At 40.1% G+C, this 13,267-nt stretch overlaps 1 protein-coding gene across 3 annotated transcripts in view; it reads right to left on the bottom strand.

Moving 5' to 3' along the window:
* LOC121303584 (ADAMTS-like protein 2) overlaps positions 1–13,267 on the bottom strand; it is a 54,429-nt gene that overhangs the window by 3,353 nt on the left and 37,809 nt on the right. For all 3 annotated transcript variants that reach the window (XM_041234372.1, XM_041234371.1, XM_041234373.1), the window contains 7 exons: positions 7,860–7,963; positions 7,009–7,135; positions 4,035–4,248; positions 3,397–3,552; positions 2,528–2,698; positions 2,133–2,309; positions 159–303 (listed from right to left, as the gene is read on the bottom strand). In XM_041234372.1, coding sequence (XP_041090306.1) covers positions 159–303; positions 2,133–2,309; positions 2,528–2,698; positions 3,397–3,552; positions 4,035–4,248; positions 7,009–7,135; positions 7,860–7,963 — 1,094 coding nt within the window. The remainder of the gene's footprint in view (positions 1–158; positions 304–2,132; positions 2,310–2,527; positions 2,699–3,396; positions 3,553–4,034; positions 4,249–7,008; positions 7,136–7,859; positions 7,964–13,267) is intronic.

The following is a 13,267-nucleotide window of genomic DNA, read 5'->3' as shown; positions in this document are numbered from 1 at the left end:
AATCCTGGTAAAAATTATATAATAATAATAATGCAGAAACAGCAGTAGAGAATTATACCAAATACAATAATAAATGAAAAATTCAGAAAATGTATTTCCCTTTAAGGCATGCCTTAAACAATGTGTTGATGTATTTAAAGGGAGATTCTGGTCCCTACCTGGTGGTTTGGTGGGACAGGGCTGGAGGTCACAGGCTTGCTTGGCAACAGGCTTTGTGAGCGGGTCGCACCCTCTGACTATCTCCCTGCCCTGGTAACACTTGACATCCCTCAATCGCACTCCTGCTCCACAGGTCTTCGTGCACTGTACAGAGAGTGAATGGAGTCAAACAGTCCCATTACTATATATAGTATTCTTGAGACTACAGGAAAGCATTAGGAATATAGGCAGGACCTCTTATATTTCTAAAGTACTGTAGCAGTCCTGGGGGAGTGACCCATGTAGAACTGAGTGACCCCAGTCTGACCTCCAGCGCAATCCCCGGGCCAGCTGGAGGGGTTTGTTGGACTTGCATATTTGTGGCGGTAAATTGTTGCTAAATTAGTTTGCTGGGTTTGCCATTGGCCAGAGAACTGAAAGTAGCAGCTATGAGGAAGATCAACAGGGGCAGCACACAGTCTGGTGTGGTGCTCTACTATAAGGACTGAGAGAACTGAGTGTAACAGCCGTGAGGAGGAGCAACAGGGGCAGCACTTCAATGTTGTGGCTGCTCCAAAATATATTGAATCATTCTTCAGACAAACAGTTCAAGCAGAACAAGTCTTCAGACAAACAGTTCAAGCAGAACAAGTTAGTGATTTTAGAGGAAGGTAAATAAAAACATGCTAATTCTGTGAGGGTAGAGCAGAAATAAACAGTGAGAAACCATAACTAACCATCGGTGGTTATATATGTGAATTTGATTATTTATAATTGAGGTTCTCCTGAACTACTGAGATTCACAATATAAATCACCCTGCACACAAGAGAATTACTCTCTTCTACTAGGTCCCAGCAGATGGAGCTGAAGGCCTGATGTCATTCTTGGGGGAGGAGCTATGAAAGGTAATTAAAATGCTGGGCTAAGCTAAAACACTTGTGTCAACTACAGGGGTCGAATTAGTATTATCTTACTTTCAGACGTATGTGGAAACCAGTGTCTTGTCTTATTATACTTAACAAAAGTCTTGTTATTGATTAGAATTAAATTAGGTTATATATTTTTCATGAGGCCTGTGTAAAGGGGCTACTAGAATAAAGACTAAGGGCTTGTGACTTTAGCAACAGAATAGGGGTTTCCCCTTGACCATTCAGAGAACCGCCCCCGCCAAGGTGAGGCCGAACCAATCGAGCTCCAAGTCTGGGAAGCAAAGAACTTCCCCCAAGGGGAAACTAAGGAAGGATAGAGGATGAACTAAGGTCTCCCTGGCTTACTGAAACGTTTAACAGAGAGGCTGCATGGAGAGCCTTGCGATCTATGCAACTTATCAAGAGCCTCCTCGATAAGGTGAGTCAATGACTAGCTCGAAAGTTGGGAGCAAGCTTTGCTCTCCAAAGGCGGAAACTGGCACTGGTGTAAATGGATAGATTTATGCAGCAAAATGGAAAATGAAATGTAGTTAAAGTTTTTGCCTCTGACCAGCAGGAACCTTCCTCTCAGAGGATAAGATGACGTTGTCGGCTCTCAGGTTGGGAAGTGACCGCTTGCCCCCAGATGGGACTGTTGCAGAGGTGATGCAGCAAAGTGAAGGAGGAAGGGAGGATGGAGGAAACTGAGAAGCAAGACAAGAACTAGGGAGCTGGCGACAGTTTAAATAGGGTGACTGATAGGTATTTTAGTGGGATGACACAAGGGAGGAGCCCCAGCCCCCGAAATACACTTGGTTATACAAATCCAAGTATCCATATGATACCAAACTCTCTGAATGTTGGATGTCCAACATTTCTCTTTAATTTAATCTTTTCAGATTCATTGAAACATGTATTTGTTTGAGTTTGATTTATCATATTTGGAACTCATTACAACCAGATGTGATCTTTTCGTTTTAAGTATGATGCCTTGTCATGAGAGCGCTGTGTAAGAGTACATTAGTATTGTATTGTATTTGCCCCACTTGAGAATCAATGACCCTGTTGTGCACGTGTCTCCTCACCTCAGACCAGGGGGTGGTGTACCACTTGAAGCAGGGTCTCTCGAAGCAGGTGTTCTCCTCAGCAGGCTTTTTGGTGAGATCGCAGTCCTCTGCTCCGTGGTGTTTGGTTTTGCCCTTCGCAATCCCCATGCACAGAACAACACGCTTCTTCACTCCACGCCCACAGGTGGTGTTGCACTAAGGGAAATACGAATACACGTTTCCACCCTGACCATCAGTAGCTCCTTCTAAATGCTGTTGATTGACATGCAGCATTATATACAATCCCGCATCATGCTCCTCAGTTCATGTATCCATTCAAATAGATTTTTTATGAATCAAGGAGCTGGGGCCTATAATAAAGTGTAAGGCGTGTTCTCTTGTAGTCTCCTGCTCTCCGTGCTCTCAGTACTCACCCTCTCCCAGTCCTGTGCCAGCCAGTTTGCGGGGCAGTCCTTCTCCCCGCAGGGATGGATTGCCAGAGGCTTGTTCTCCAGACTGCACTGGGACTCTGGCACCACCCTGCCATCTGCTGTCTTACAGTAAACATGACGGATCATCTTCCCCTGGCCACAGGAGCCTGAGCACTAAACACCCACACACACACACACACAACAGGGGAACAGAGCTGTGAGAGCATAGACTGTATTCGAACTAAGATTGATGCGATACAGACAGCAGATATCATGTCTTGTTTCAGAGAGTTTGTATTAAATGGAAGTTAATTATATATATATATATATATATATATATATATATATATATATATATATATATATATATATATATATTGTCACTGTTAGCAATTCGTTTTGATACAGTGTTCCGAATTGTGAGCTGTTTATTTGAATAAGCTGCACATGCCCAGATAACATTTTTTAAAACTGAAATCTGAAATCTCTTTGCCAGACTCGATTTGTCTCTGTACAGATATGTATGTTATTGGATGAAGAGATCAGTCATATACCTGTACATTTTAATATTTTAGAATGGGAGTTTTGACTCCTTGCTTATTTTTGTACAGCAGTTGGGGAGACAAACCTAGAGCCCTCTCTCTTAGCAGCATGGTCACTTTTCTATAGTCTGCAGGTGCATTTAGGCAGGTGATATGGAAAAGGTGCTTCTCTACAAGCCTCAGGGTATGAAGGTATGCTTTCTGCCTTGTGTTTTCTGTAAGCACCAAAATATCCCTGAAGCAGTTTTATGTTAAAACAAGCCCAGCTCTGATATTCTTCAGACCTCAGTGCTGCTGCAGGGCTATCACTCGAACTCCAGCTTTGCTCACCGGTCCCCACTCAGAGACAGTCCACTGCCGGTCGCAAGGCGGCCCCGTGCAGTTTTTGGCATCTGGCTGCCGACTCGACGCATCACATGACCCTTCATCCTCTGAGCACCTGACTTCCCGGGTCACAGTGCCTCTCTCCCCACACTTCGCAGGGCACTAAACATAACAAAAATCATTAAGATAGAGCACAAACCTGCCATTATAAATATGAATATATGAATATGTCTGCCTATTCTCTAGAATGGCCATAAACCTGACTACAGTCAACTCTGTTGAGATTGTACCCTGTTATATATATATATATATATATATATATATATATATATATATATATATATATATATATATATATATATATATATATATAGTTTTGTTTTTAACTTTTTAAGTATTAACTAAGTATTTAAGAATTCGTATTATAACTTTAAAAATAGGAAATGTGTGTCAATTTTGTACAAAAGTCCATGAAAATGGAATTAAATGTTAAGGTAAGATAAATGTTTAAGTAATGCTTAAACATTTTATATTATATATAAATAAAAAATACTGTCATGAAATATATGATTTTGTTAAATGTATAGAGATGGTATTTAATGAAGCTTTAAATGCATTTTCTTGGGTGAGTGTTACTGGCTCACCTCAGACCACTCTGCCACCTCCCACTGGGGCCCGCAGGCCGGGTTCTTGCAGGCTCGACGCTCGGAGGGCCGCTCCAGCTCTGCCTGCTCACACAGCTCACTGTACACCGAGCTGTCCAGGCCCGGAGACAGCATCTTCCAGCAGCGCACCATCCGAAACTGAAAGCCGTCTCCACAAGTCCGCGAACACTCGCTCCAACTGCTTGCCTCCCACCTACAGACAGGGAGCACAGGGGCCTTCATCAACACACTGAAGCTAGCATGGAACCAAAATGCAGCATTTAATTAAGCCCTTTTAAGCACAATTCTGACATTCTTTTGCTATTCCTATTCATATTCCTATTCCCACCCCCGGTTTCAAACATCTGCAAATGTACCAAGCTATTAGTCTTCCCCTTGTCTAGGTATTTTGTATAGATAAGAAAGAGTAAGGATCCATGCATGGAGCCCTGCAGCACTCCTGTAAGTACATGGCCCCAGCTACAAGTTCCTCCACTTATACATACTCTCTGCTTATGTTCTAACCAGTTAGAAATCCACATGCTTGTACCACGTTGGATTCCAATCAATATGAACTTAAGGATTAGTCTTTCATGTGGCATTTTGTGGAAGGCCTTTTGAAAACCCAGAGATATGATTTCATAAGCTCTGTTTGCATCCTTCCTCACATAACTTCTTCAAAGACACTGAGCACATGCACACTGTCTGTAACCGGGGGCGTTATTGGCGTCTTCCCTGGAGAAACCCTGTATAAAGTATTCATTCACTACTGTTACTACCTTATTATCTTCTATACCTTATTAACAGTAGTGAACAGTAATGAATGAAGAGACAGCAGGTTCCCTGGCTGTCTCTTCACTTCTTCCTTCACTGTTATTTTACCGTTGTGGTATTGAAGAACTTTTAGTTTGATGTCTGTTGAAATACTGTAGTTCTGTTTGCATGTCTAATATCTTTCTTTTTATTTTATCTTTCCCTATATTGATGTTAAAGCTCCTTTTTTTCCAATGACTTACTTGATGCACCTATTAAAACACTGCAGCAACTTTTCCTCTAATTTTCTCTGTACTTAATTAAATTAAATGGATCCAGGATATCCAATAAATCCCTGAACTTTGTCCAGCCACCTTAGTATCTTAGTATCTTAATGTTTTGCAGGCTCTCTCTTATTCCTCTAGTCAGCTTTTCTGAAATTAAACCAATGTGTTTGATGATTTTGGGTGACTTGTTTCCAATGGCTCCAATATTAAAATTTTTGGTCCCCATTGAAATAAAAGCTAAAAGAGAGTGAGTGAATTATTTAATTTGTACACTTTATTCTACCTTTAAAAAGGTTCTTGCAAGATCTAACCACTAGAGGTCATGATATGCAATGTTTAACACCATGACAGTGAGACGTCATGTGTTGCCCTTTAAGTCAAGAGGGCATTTGGTGGCAGTGAGTCAAACATCATCATATTCAAGAGGGTCTGGAACAGGGACAAAGGCAGGTCTGCGGGTAAATGATGTTGAAGTTAGGAAAATATTTTTTGATCTTTACTTTAAGAAGACAATCGGTGACCATTGTGGTATGGTATGGCATGGTAAAAGCATCAAATGTAGTGGTAAAGCACTCCCTTCTAAAAGTCTACCACAGTCAAAGCATATCAAAGTGTAATAAAGCATAGTAATGTAGTAGGGGGAAAATATCCTGTTGTATGAAATGACTGACTTAGAGCAGTAGCAGTTCAAGAAGTTTTATTACAATGCATGCAAGGGAAGAGAGGTAGTTACACAAACACACTCTCTCTTAGCTTAGTACGAGGTGGCACAAAACTTATACATGTTCAGCATAGCAACATCAATATCATAGAACAGTCTCGAAGTCCTCCATATAAGGAGTTGCTTTTGCTCAAAGCACAGGAAAAGTTCTACACTCTCACACAAATATAGCAACCTTCAACACATTCTTTCCTTAATCTTTTGAAAATGCAAAAACAATAACAGTCATTCTGCTCTAGAACATTCTGTATCAAAAGCAAAACAGTCATTCTGCTCTAGAACATTCTGTATCAAAAGTAAGACAGTCATTCCACTCTAGAACATTCTGTATCAAAAGCAAAACAGTCATCTTGCACTAGAACGTTCTGCCTCGAAAACATCACGCGATCCTCCTTTACCCTGCAAGTGCCGACCTGGGTATTGGCTGGCTCTTCAGTGAAAGCATAGACAAGCATTAGTAAGTCTTGTAAAGCACAGAGAGGTATGCTAAAGCCAAGTCAATAAAACAAAACATGGTAAGCCATGATAAACTGCAAATGCAAAGTATAACCATGGGCAAAGCATTGGAAAACTGGCAAAATACTGTGCAAATTCACAGTGGCAAACTCTTATATGGGCAGATATAGAATAAAGCTTGTTAGAAATACATTAAAGCCCAGTGCATTTATATCATAGAGATTGCAGTTTATTTTAGGAGGCAGACATCCAGGTAACCAATGTGGGTGTGTATAAGTTACAGGGTCACATTACTTGCTGTTTTCTCACTGCTGGTTAATATACTTTCACTCAATCTAATATTTTTTTTAGATGCATATTGGTTAGACTTTTTCAGGTATATGTCACTGGCACTTCAGTCCATCAGGGCATTTGTCCATTATGATTAGTCCATGCACTGGGGTATTAAGTGTCATATTTTAGACCAAAAAGGTGGACATTTATTTGTGAGAGTTGTAAGAGAGACAGAGGGTGCAAACATGCAAATGTTATGGCGAGAGAATATGTGAATTAAAGACTTTTAGTACTGAATCCTGTGCTCTTCCCAAAATATATTGGGCTATAAAGAAGAAGTAGATAGAAGATGAAGTAGGTATTTATTCTACTTTTGTTTGTACAAAATCATTGATACTGAATAAATACATATAAAACAGTATATGAAGAAAGTACATCTTTCTTGTGTTCTATTAGATTGCACTGGCTGTGTAGCTCCTCTTACCTGGGCTGGCATTCTCTCCCAATACAGAAGTCATGGACAGGCTCTGGCCGGGTCAGGGAATCACAGTATGTCTCGTCTACCTCAGTTCCATCATATCGGACACACATGGCGTAGGAAGCTGCCACCCCTGTTACCAGCAGAGGGAAAGAGTCATGTTTCACATACCATGGACTAGCAAGTCATAGGAAGCCATAATGTGACGTTCAAGTCATATGCAGTGTTACCTAAAAAAGAGACCACCATGGTCTATGTGTGTCACTGACTGGCAGCCCTTGTCTTGTGCAGTTGTTCTGTGTTTGTGAAACGCAAACAAAACACACAACATCTCAAGGAGCTGCCCGGAGTCTACTAAAAGTGTTTTCTATTGTAATGTTTGAATACTTTAACATTATTTTGTTATTTTAAAACTTTGTTTCTCATCACCAACTAACTAACAGCTAACTGCTCTTCTGCATATCAGAACATTTACAAACAAGAGGAGGCAGCTCAGTTCATCAAGCACTGATTGATCTCACAGCATTGTAAGATCTTAAAATATCCATTTCACACCCTCACCACTCTTTGTGTAAAGAAGTGTCTCCTACCGTCTGTCCTAAGTCTATCTCCATTTAATTTCCAGCTGTGTCATCTGGTCCTGTTTTCAGCTCTGCTCTTAAAGTATTAGTGGGGGTTAACTGTGTCTACTCCTTTTAAAGCCTACAGTAACCATTCCCTCATTATGATAGATTTAATTAAGTCTTTTTCTTTCTTTTGTGGATTAAACTGCTATTGTGACATCACTGCTATACGTTGGCCATTGAAACGTTAAAAATAAATACTCTTTGGAAGACCCACCCGTGTAAGATACAAACCTATAGCACAGGTGGAGCTGCAGGGCTCCTGTGAGGACAGCTTCCATCTGTACATGTCTGCCGCACTCATCCCCTGGCCTTTCCGCGGCAACTTAAGACGGTTTCTGTCAAACCAAAGAGAGGAAATGATGAAAATTCGATCATGCAGAGTTACTGCTTATCAGAGGAAACAAAGCAGGGAAATTGTAAAGGCGCTGTCTGCTGTCAGAGAAATGTTTTGAAACTGCATCAAAAAGCTAATGAGAAATCATGAGAAAAATCTTGCAGTTGGGGGGGGGGGGGGGCAGAGCCAAATGTTTCCCAGTACAGGCTGACACGCAGTCCTCTCACTAACAAACTCACACGCAACACACACTTCTCTCCACAGTTATACGGACACAGAATGATTTGGTGACAGGCAGTTGTATGATTTTTTAATATAGATGTGTGCGTCCAGGAATTTTTAATGAATGCAATAAACTGAACAATGGGAAATTAATATTTATAAGGATTGTTTAATAAGCCATCCATGTGGTAATCCACTCCCTGCATATCCATTCCATACCCTCACCGCTCTCTGTATTATCAACTCCTTTTAAGATTATAATGCCTGCAGTAAATCTGCTGAACATGTCCAGTAGACACAGCATAACAGTTTCAGCAAGTAATTACATTGCAGTAGTAATCCCCTTTGAATTGTACATGATGTTTACTCAAGCAAATCTTCAGAAATACTGCAGCATGTTTTTGTGAGGATGAGCACCCTGACCCTCAAGATGCATCTACAGATGTGGGTCTTAGAGTTGAATTCTGACAGCAGTGTGTTGTGTGGGTACCACTATTTGTTCCAAATCCATTGTATTAACATGCCAGTAATGTTGTTGTCTGCTGCAGTTTCTTAAGAGAATTATACTGGTAATGTAAAGGAGGGCAGTGTTGGTCAGTTTGAAACAATAGCATGTATAAATACTGGATCAAAGGCAGTAGGATTTGATCAATTGTTTTGGTTTTTTTTTTTCAGTTTAATTGGAATTTTAAAACATGAACTTGCTTTTATGCAAATGAACAATTCATCTGTTAAACTAGCGACAAATAGGATTATTTCAGTAATGTGTGCAAGTGATTAATCCCTCCCGGAAAAAAAGAGCGCCTCGTGGATACGAGCTGCTACAATTCAGCCCCCCAGTGTATATTTTATATTTAGATATTTTTTAATTATTCCATTTCTATAGCGCTTTTTATACAAAAGTATCGCAAAGCACTGTACATTGCAGAAAAAAAGAACAAACCACAATACATTTGTATAGCATGTCACAAATACAACTGCCACAATCAGACCATTTAAATAACATTATACACATAATACAAAAGCAACAATTTTCATGTTATATTACAACCCACTAAGAGAATAAAGCCATTTTATAAAAGTAAGTTTTTAGTCTTGACTTGAAAACTGTAACAGTCCCAGCTTCCCTGACAAATGAAGGCAGAGGATTCCATAATTTAGGAGCTTTACAAGAAAAAGCCCTCCCTCCCTCCCGTGCTGCTTTTGTTGACCCCCTAGGAATAACCAGCAGTCCTGCATCCTGTGATCTCAGAGTGTGGTTTGGAAGATATGGGGTCAGTAACTCCTGCAAATAATTAGGTGCTAATCGATTCAGGTCCTTGTAAGTTCAAAGTAAAATCTTAAAATCAATTCTATACTGTAGAGGGAGCCAATGTAAAAAGGCCTAAACAGGGGTAATAAGTTCACTTTTCCTGGTTTTAATCAGAATTCTAGCGCCGGTATTCTGAACAACCTGCAAGTAGGATACCACATGTTTTATGCTGTGTCGGCATCAGATACGGAAATAATTAGTCTAAGCTATATTTCTCAAATGGTAAAGTAACTAGTAACTTCCCTAATATGAGTCTCAAATGATAGATCAGGATCAAAGATGACCCCCAAACTCTTAATTTCTAGTTTAAGTTTTGATGAGAGACTGCAAGGATCAAGCTCATGTAGTCCCACATTTCCTTATAGTTGGTTCTGTTTTATCTGAATTCAACATTAGAAAATTCAATGACATCCAATGCTTGATGTCTGTAAGGCAAGTAGCTAATAACACCCAGGCAGAAGAAATTCCTGTCTTTAGGAATAAATACAGCTGGGAATCATCAGCACAGCAATGGAAGTTCACTCCGTGCCTGTGATAATGTCACCCAACGGTAGCATATATAATGAAAACAGCAAGGGACCTAGAATGGAGCCCTGTGGAACACCACAGACAACTTCCGATAATACAGATTTTACCTCCCCAATAGAGACAAACTGAAACCTATCAGAAAGATAAGATTTGAACCAGGATAAGACAAGGCCAGACAATCCTACTGTGCTTTCAAGACGATTCAATAGGATGGAATGGTCTACAGCAGGGGTCGGCAAATGGTGGACCGCGGGCCAATGGCGGCCCACTTGAGGTTTGGTGGTGGCCCCCTCTGAGTTTCTTTAACAATGTATTACATTTAAAAAATAAACAAAAACATGAATTAGATCGGCCACCTTGGCACTTGCACAGCCAGCTTCTGTGTTGTTGCTGGAGTGATTTTCTCACACTGTCAATGGTTGCTAGGCAACAGTTCCAAGGCACACAGCCAACGTCACGTGGAAGTACTTAATCAATGCTTATGCAGTAACTGTATGCAAAGTGCTGAGCCAGCGGAACAACAGAGGTGAAGTTGGCCAAATTAAATAAATTGTTTGTATTAATTTGTTACAGAAATGTTTTTTTTTTTCCCTTGCTGGGTGCAAAATGTACAATTTAATAACTACATGTAATGTTAAATGGGAATAGATTAAACCTGCATTCGTGTGTTATAGCTGCTTTTGGTGGGAATCGACAAGCCATTTTGTGGGCCGCAACAGTGGCCCCCGGTTACATGGAGGTTGACGACACCTGGTCTACATTATCAAAGGCAGCACTTAGATCAAGAAGAATTAATACTGATGGAAAACTCTGGCAAGGGCTGTATCGGTGCTATGTGCATCACGAAAACCAGACTGAAACCTCTCGAATACATCATTAAGAGTTAGAAATGTTTGTAATTGAATTGCAACAACTCTCTCTAGAACCTTATCTAAGAATGGTAGGTTGGAGATTGGCCGATAATTATTGAGGACTTTAGGGTCCAAATTGTGTTTAAGCACAGGCTTTACCACAGCTACCTTAAGAGCAGAGGAAACTATACCAGAGGAAAGTAAACCATTTATAATGTTTAAAATGTGGGTATTAATAACACCAAGAACATCTTTAATAGTTTTGTAGGAATAGGATCAAGAGAGCCTGTAGTAACTCTCATATGTTGAACTAGCTCTGTCACTTCCTGTAAAGTAATCAAAGAAAAAGTAGCCTTAATAGGTGTAGTTGGTAAAATTCTGCCAAAGTCCTCCTTAATGGGTGTCTGTGGAATCTCATTTCTGATGTCTAGTATTTTATTTTTAAAGAAATGTAAAAAGTCATTGCAGCTGTGAGAGAAGCCAAGTCAAGAGTAGGACTATTAGGGTAAGGATTCATTCATTTATCTAGGGTAGCAAAAAGAAATCTAGGATTATTTTTATTTGTTTCAATTAAATTAGAATAATATGATGGTCTAGCCAATGCAAGAGTCTTCCTATATTTAACCTGGTGGCCCTTCCGTGCGATGTAATGAACATGCAGTTTAGATTCCCGCCACCTCCATTCTAGTTTACGACTCTCATATTTCATCTTACGAGTTGTATCATTGAACTACAGTTCAAAGACACTCTCCAGGTTTTGATTGGCTCTACAGTATATATCTAGTGTTGTAGGTATTAACCAGCTCAGCTACTGATGAGGACTCAGAGACTCAGAGAGTGGTAAATAATACCAATATGAACAGGTGATGGACTGTTCAATGTCCAGGTTAAAACTTCAATAAATTAATAACCTTCAACAATTTCCTGTTTGATTTTAAGTTCACTACGGAAAACAACAGCAAGTCAACCTTCCCGCCCAGTAGAGCAGGCTTTCTGGAAAAAAGAATAGAATAGAATAGAACATCAATGTTGTAATCCTGAATAAAATCATTATCAGAGCCTGATTAGACAGAGACCTGACATTAAATAAACCTGGGTGTAAATTGGTCCAATCAAGAGCAAGTGATTGAGCAGGGGTAATATGTGTTACTCAGCGGGTAGCGGGAATGGCAGGATACTTTAACCTGCATTTGACATGCCTCTTTAGATTCCATCTCCTCCCCGGTTCCTAGTTTAAATACCTTTCTAGGTGGTGTCCAATGTTTTCAGCTAGCCTGCTTGCCCCTGACCTATTTAGGTACAGTCCATCTTTCCTATAATATCTCTTTTCCAAAAGCAATCCCAGTTGTTTATAAATCGCAGCCCTTCTTGCACACACTAGCCATCCCATCCCACAACTGCTTTTTTACACCCAGGAACTTGAAAGCAGATGTCATCAAGCTACTGCTCTCTGGAGGACAAAAGCCAGTCATGCAGGTGTCAGCTTGAGCTCACTATGCACCTGGTCAGTAGATTCCACTGTTTCACAATGGGGAGAAAAAGTCCCTGCTGGTTTTGCCACCCTAAACCGCTGTAACAACAGAGCCAATGTGATGCTCCCTCTGGAATCCCCAGGGAAGACTGTCAACTTAGCACAGCCAGGATTCGAACCTGCGCTCCCGACTGCATGACTCACTCTGCACACCATGTGGTCATGCTTTTAACAGGTAAGCTGGAACCCCCTTTTCAAATGTAACTTCACACAATAGAGTTTACACATTTATAGCAACTTGAATGCATGCATCTCTTGGGGTCTATCCAATTGATTTATACACAGGCAGTTTCAAGCATTAAAATCGGTCATTATGTGCATTAGCAGAATTCTCACTGGTATCCATTTTTGTTGTAGATATTTTGTTTCTTTTGTTATAGTTTTGTTAGACTTTATTTCAGGATATGCAAATTTCTCCATTCCAAAGCTATAGACCAGCATACCCTGCATAGAAGAATTGCAGCTTTACCACTGGAGTGAAATCAAGCTACAAAACAGCTAATAGCTTGGAACTAGGATGTACATATTTCTTCTACATTGTTTTCTTTGAACAATCAACATATTCCAAATTGAAGCTTAGCAAGACAAAATCCATTGAGGCAAATGGATTTTAAAACCTTGGTAAGCACTCCTTTTCAGTCATCTGGATCTTTTCTTGTTTGTGGAATAGTCCCCTTTTGACATATTCCATATCGATGAATACTGTGCTAACCTCCTGATCTATTTTACACAAAAATATAGTTCCTTGATGTCTATGTACTACATTTTCCCATAGTTTAGTCTTGTATGTCCTCTACTGTTTCAGAAATCAGACACTGTTTACATTCCACAAAGGTAGTTTTAGCTAGAAAGACATATGGT

The sequence above is a fragment of the Polyodon spathula genome, chromosome 33 (genome assembly GCF_017654505.1).
Source record: "Polyodon spathula isolate WHYD16114869_AA chromosome 33, ASM1765450v1, whole genome shotgun sequence".
In the NCBI taxonomy this organism is placed as follows: domain Eukaryota; kingdom Metazoa; phylum Chordata; class Actinopteri; order Acipenseriformes; family Polyodontidae; genus Polyodon; species Polyodon spathula.
The sequence above is the reverse complement of the archived record's forward strand: the minus strand, read 5'-3'. Positions and strand labels throughout refer to the sequence as shown.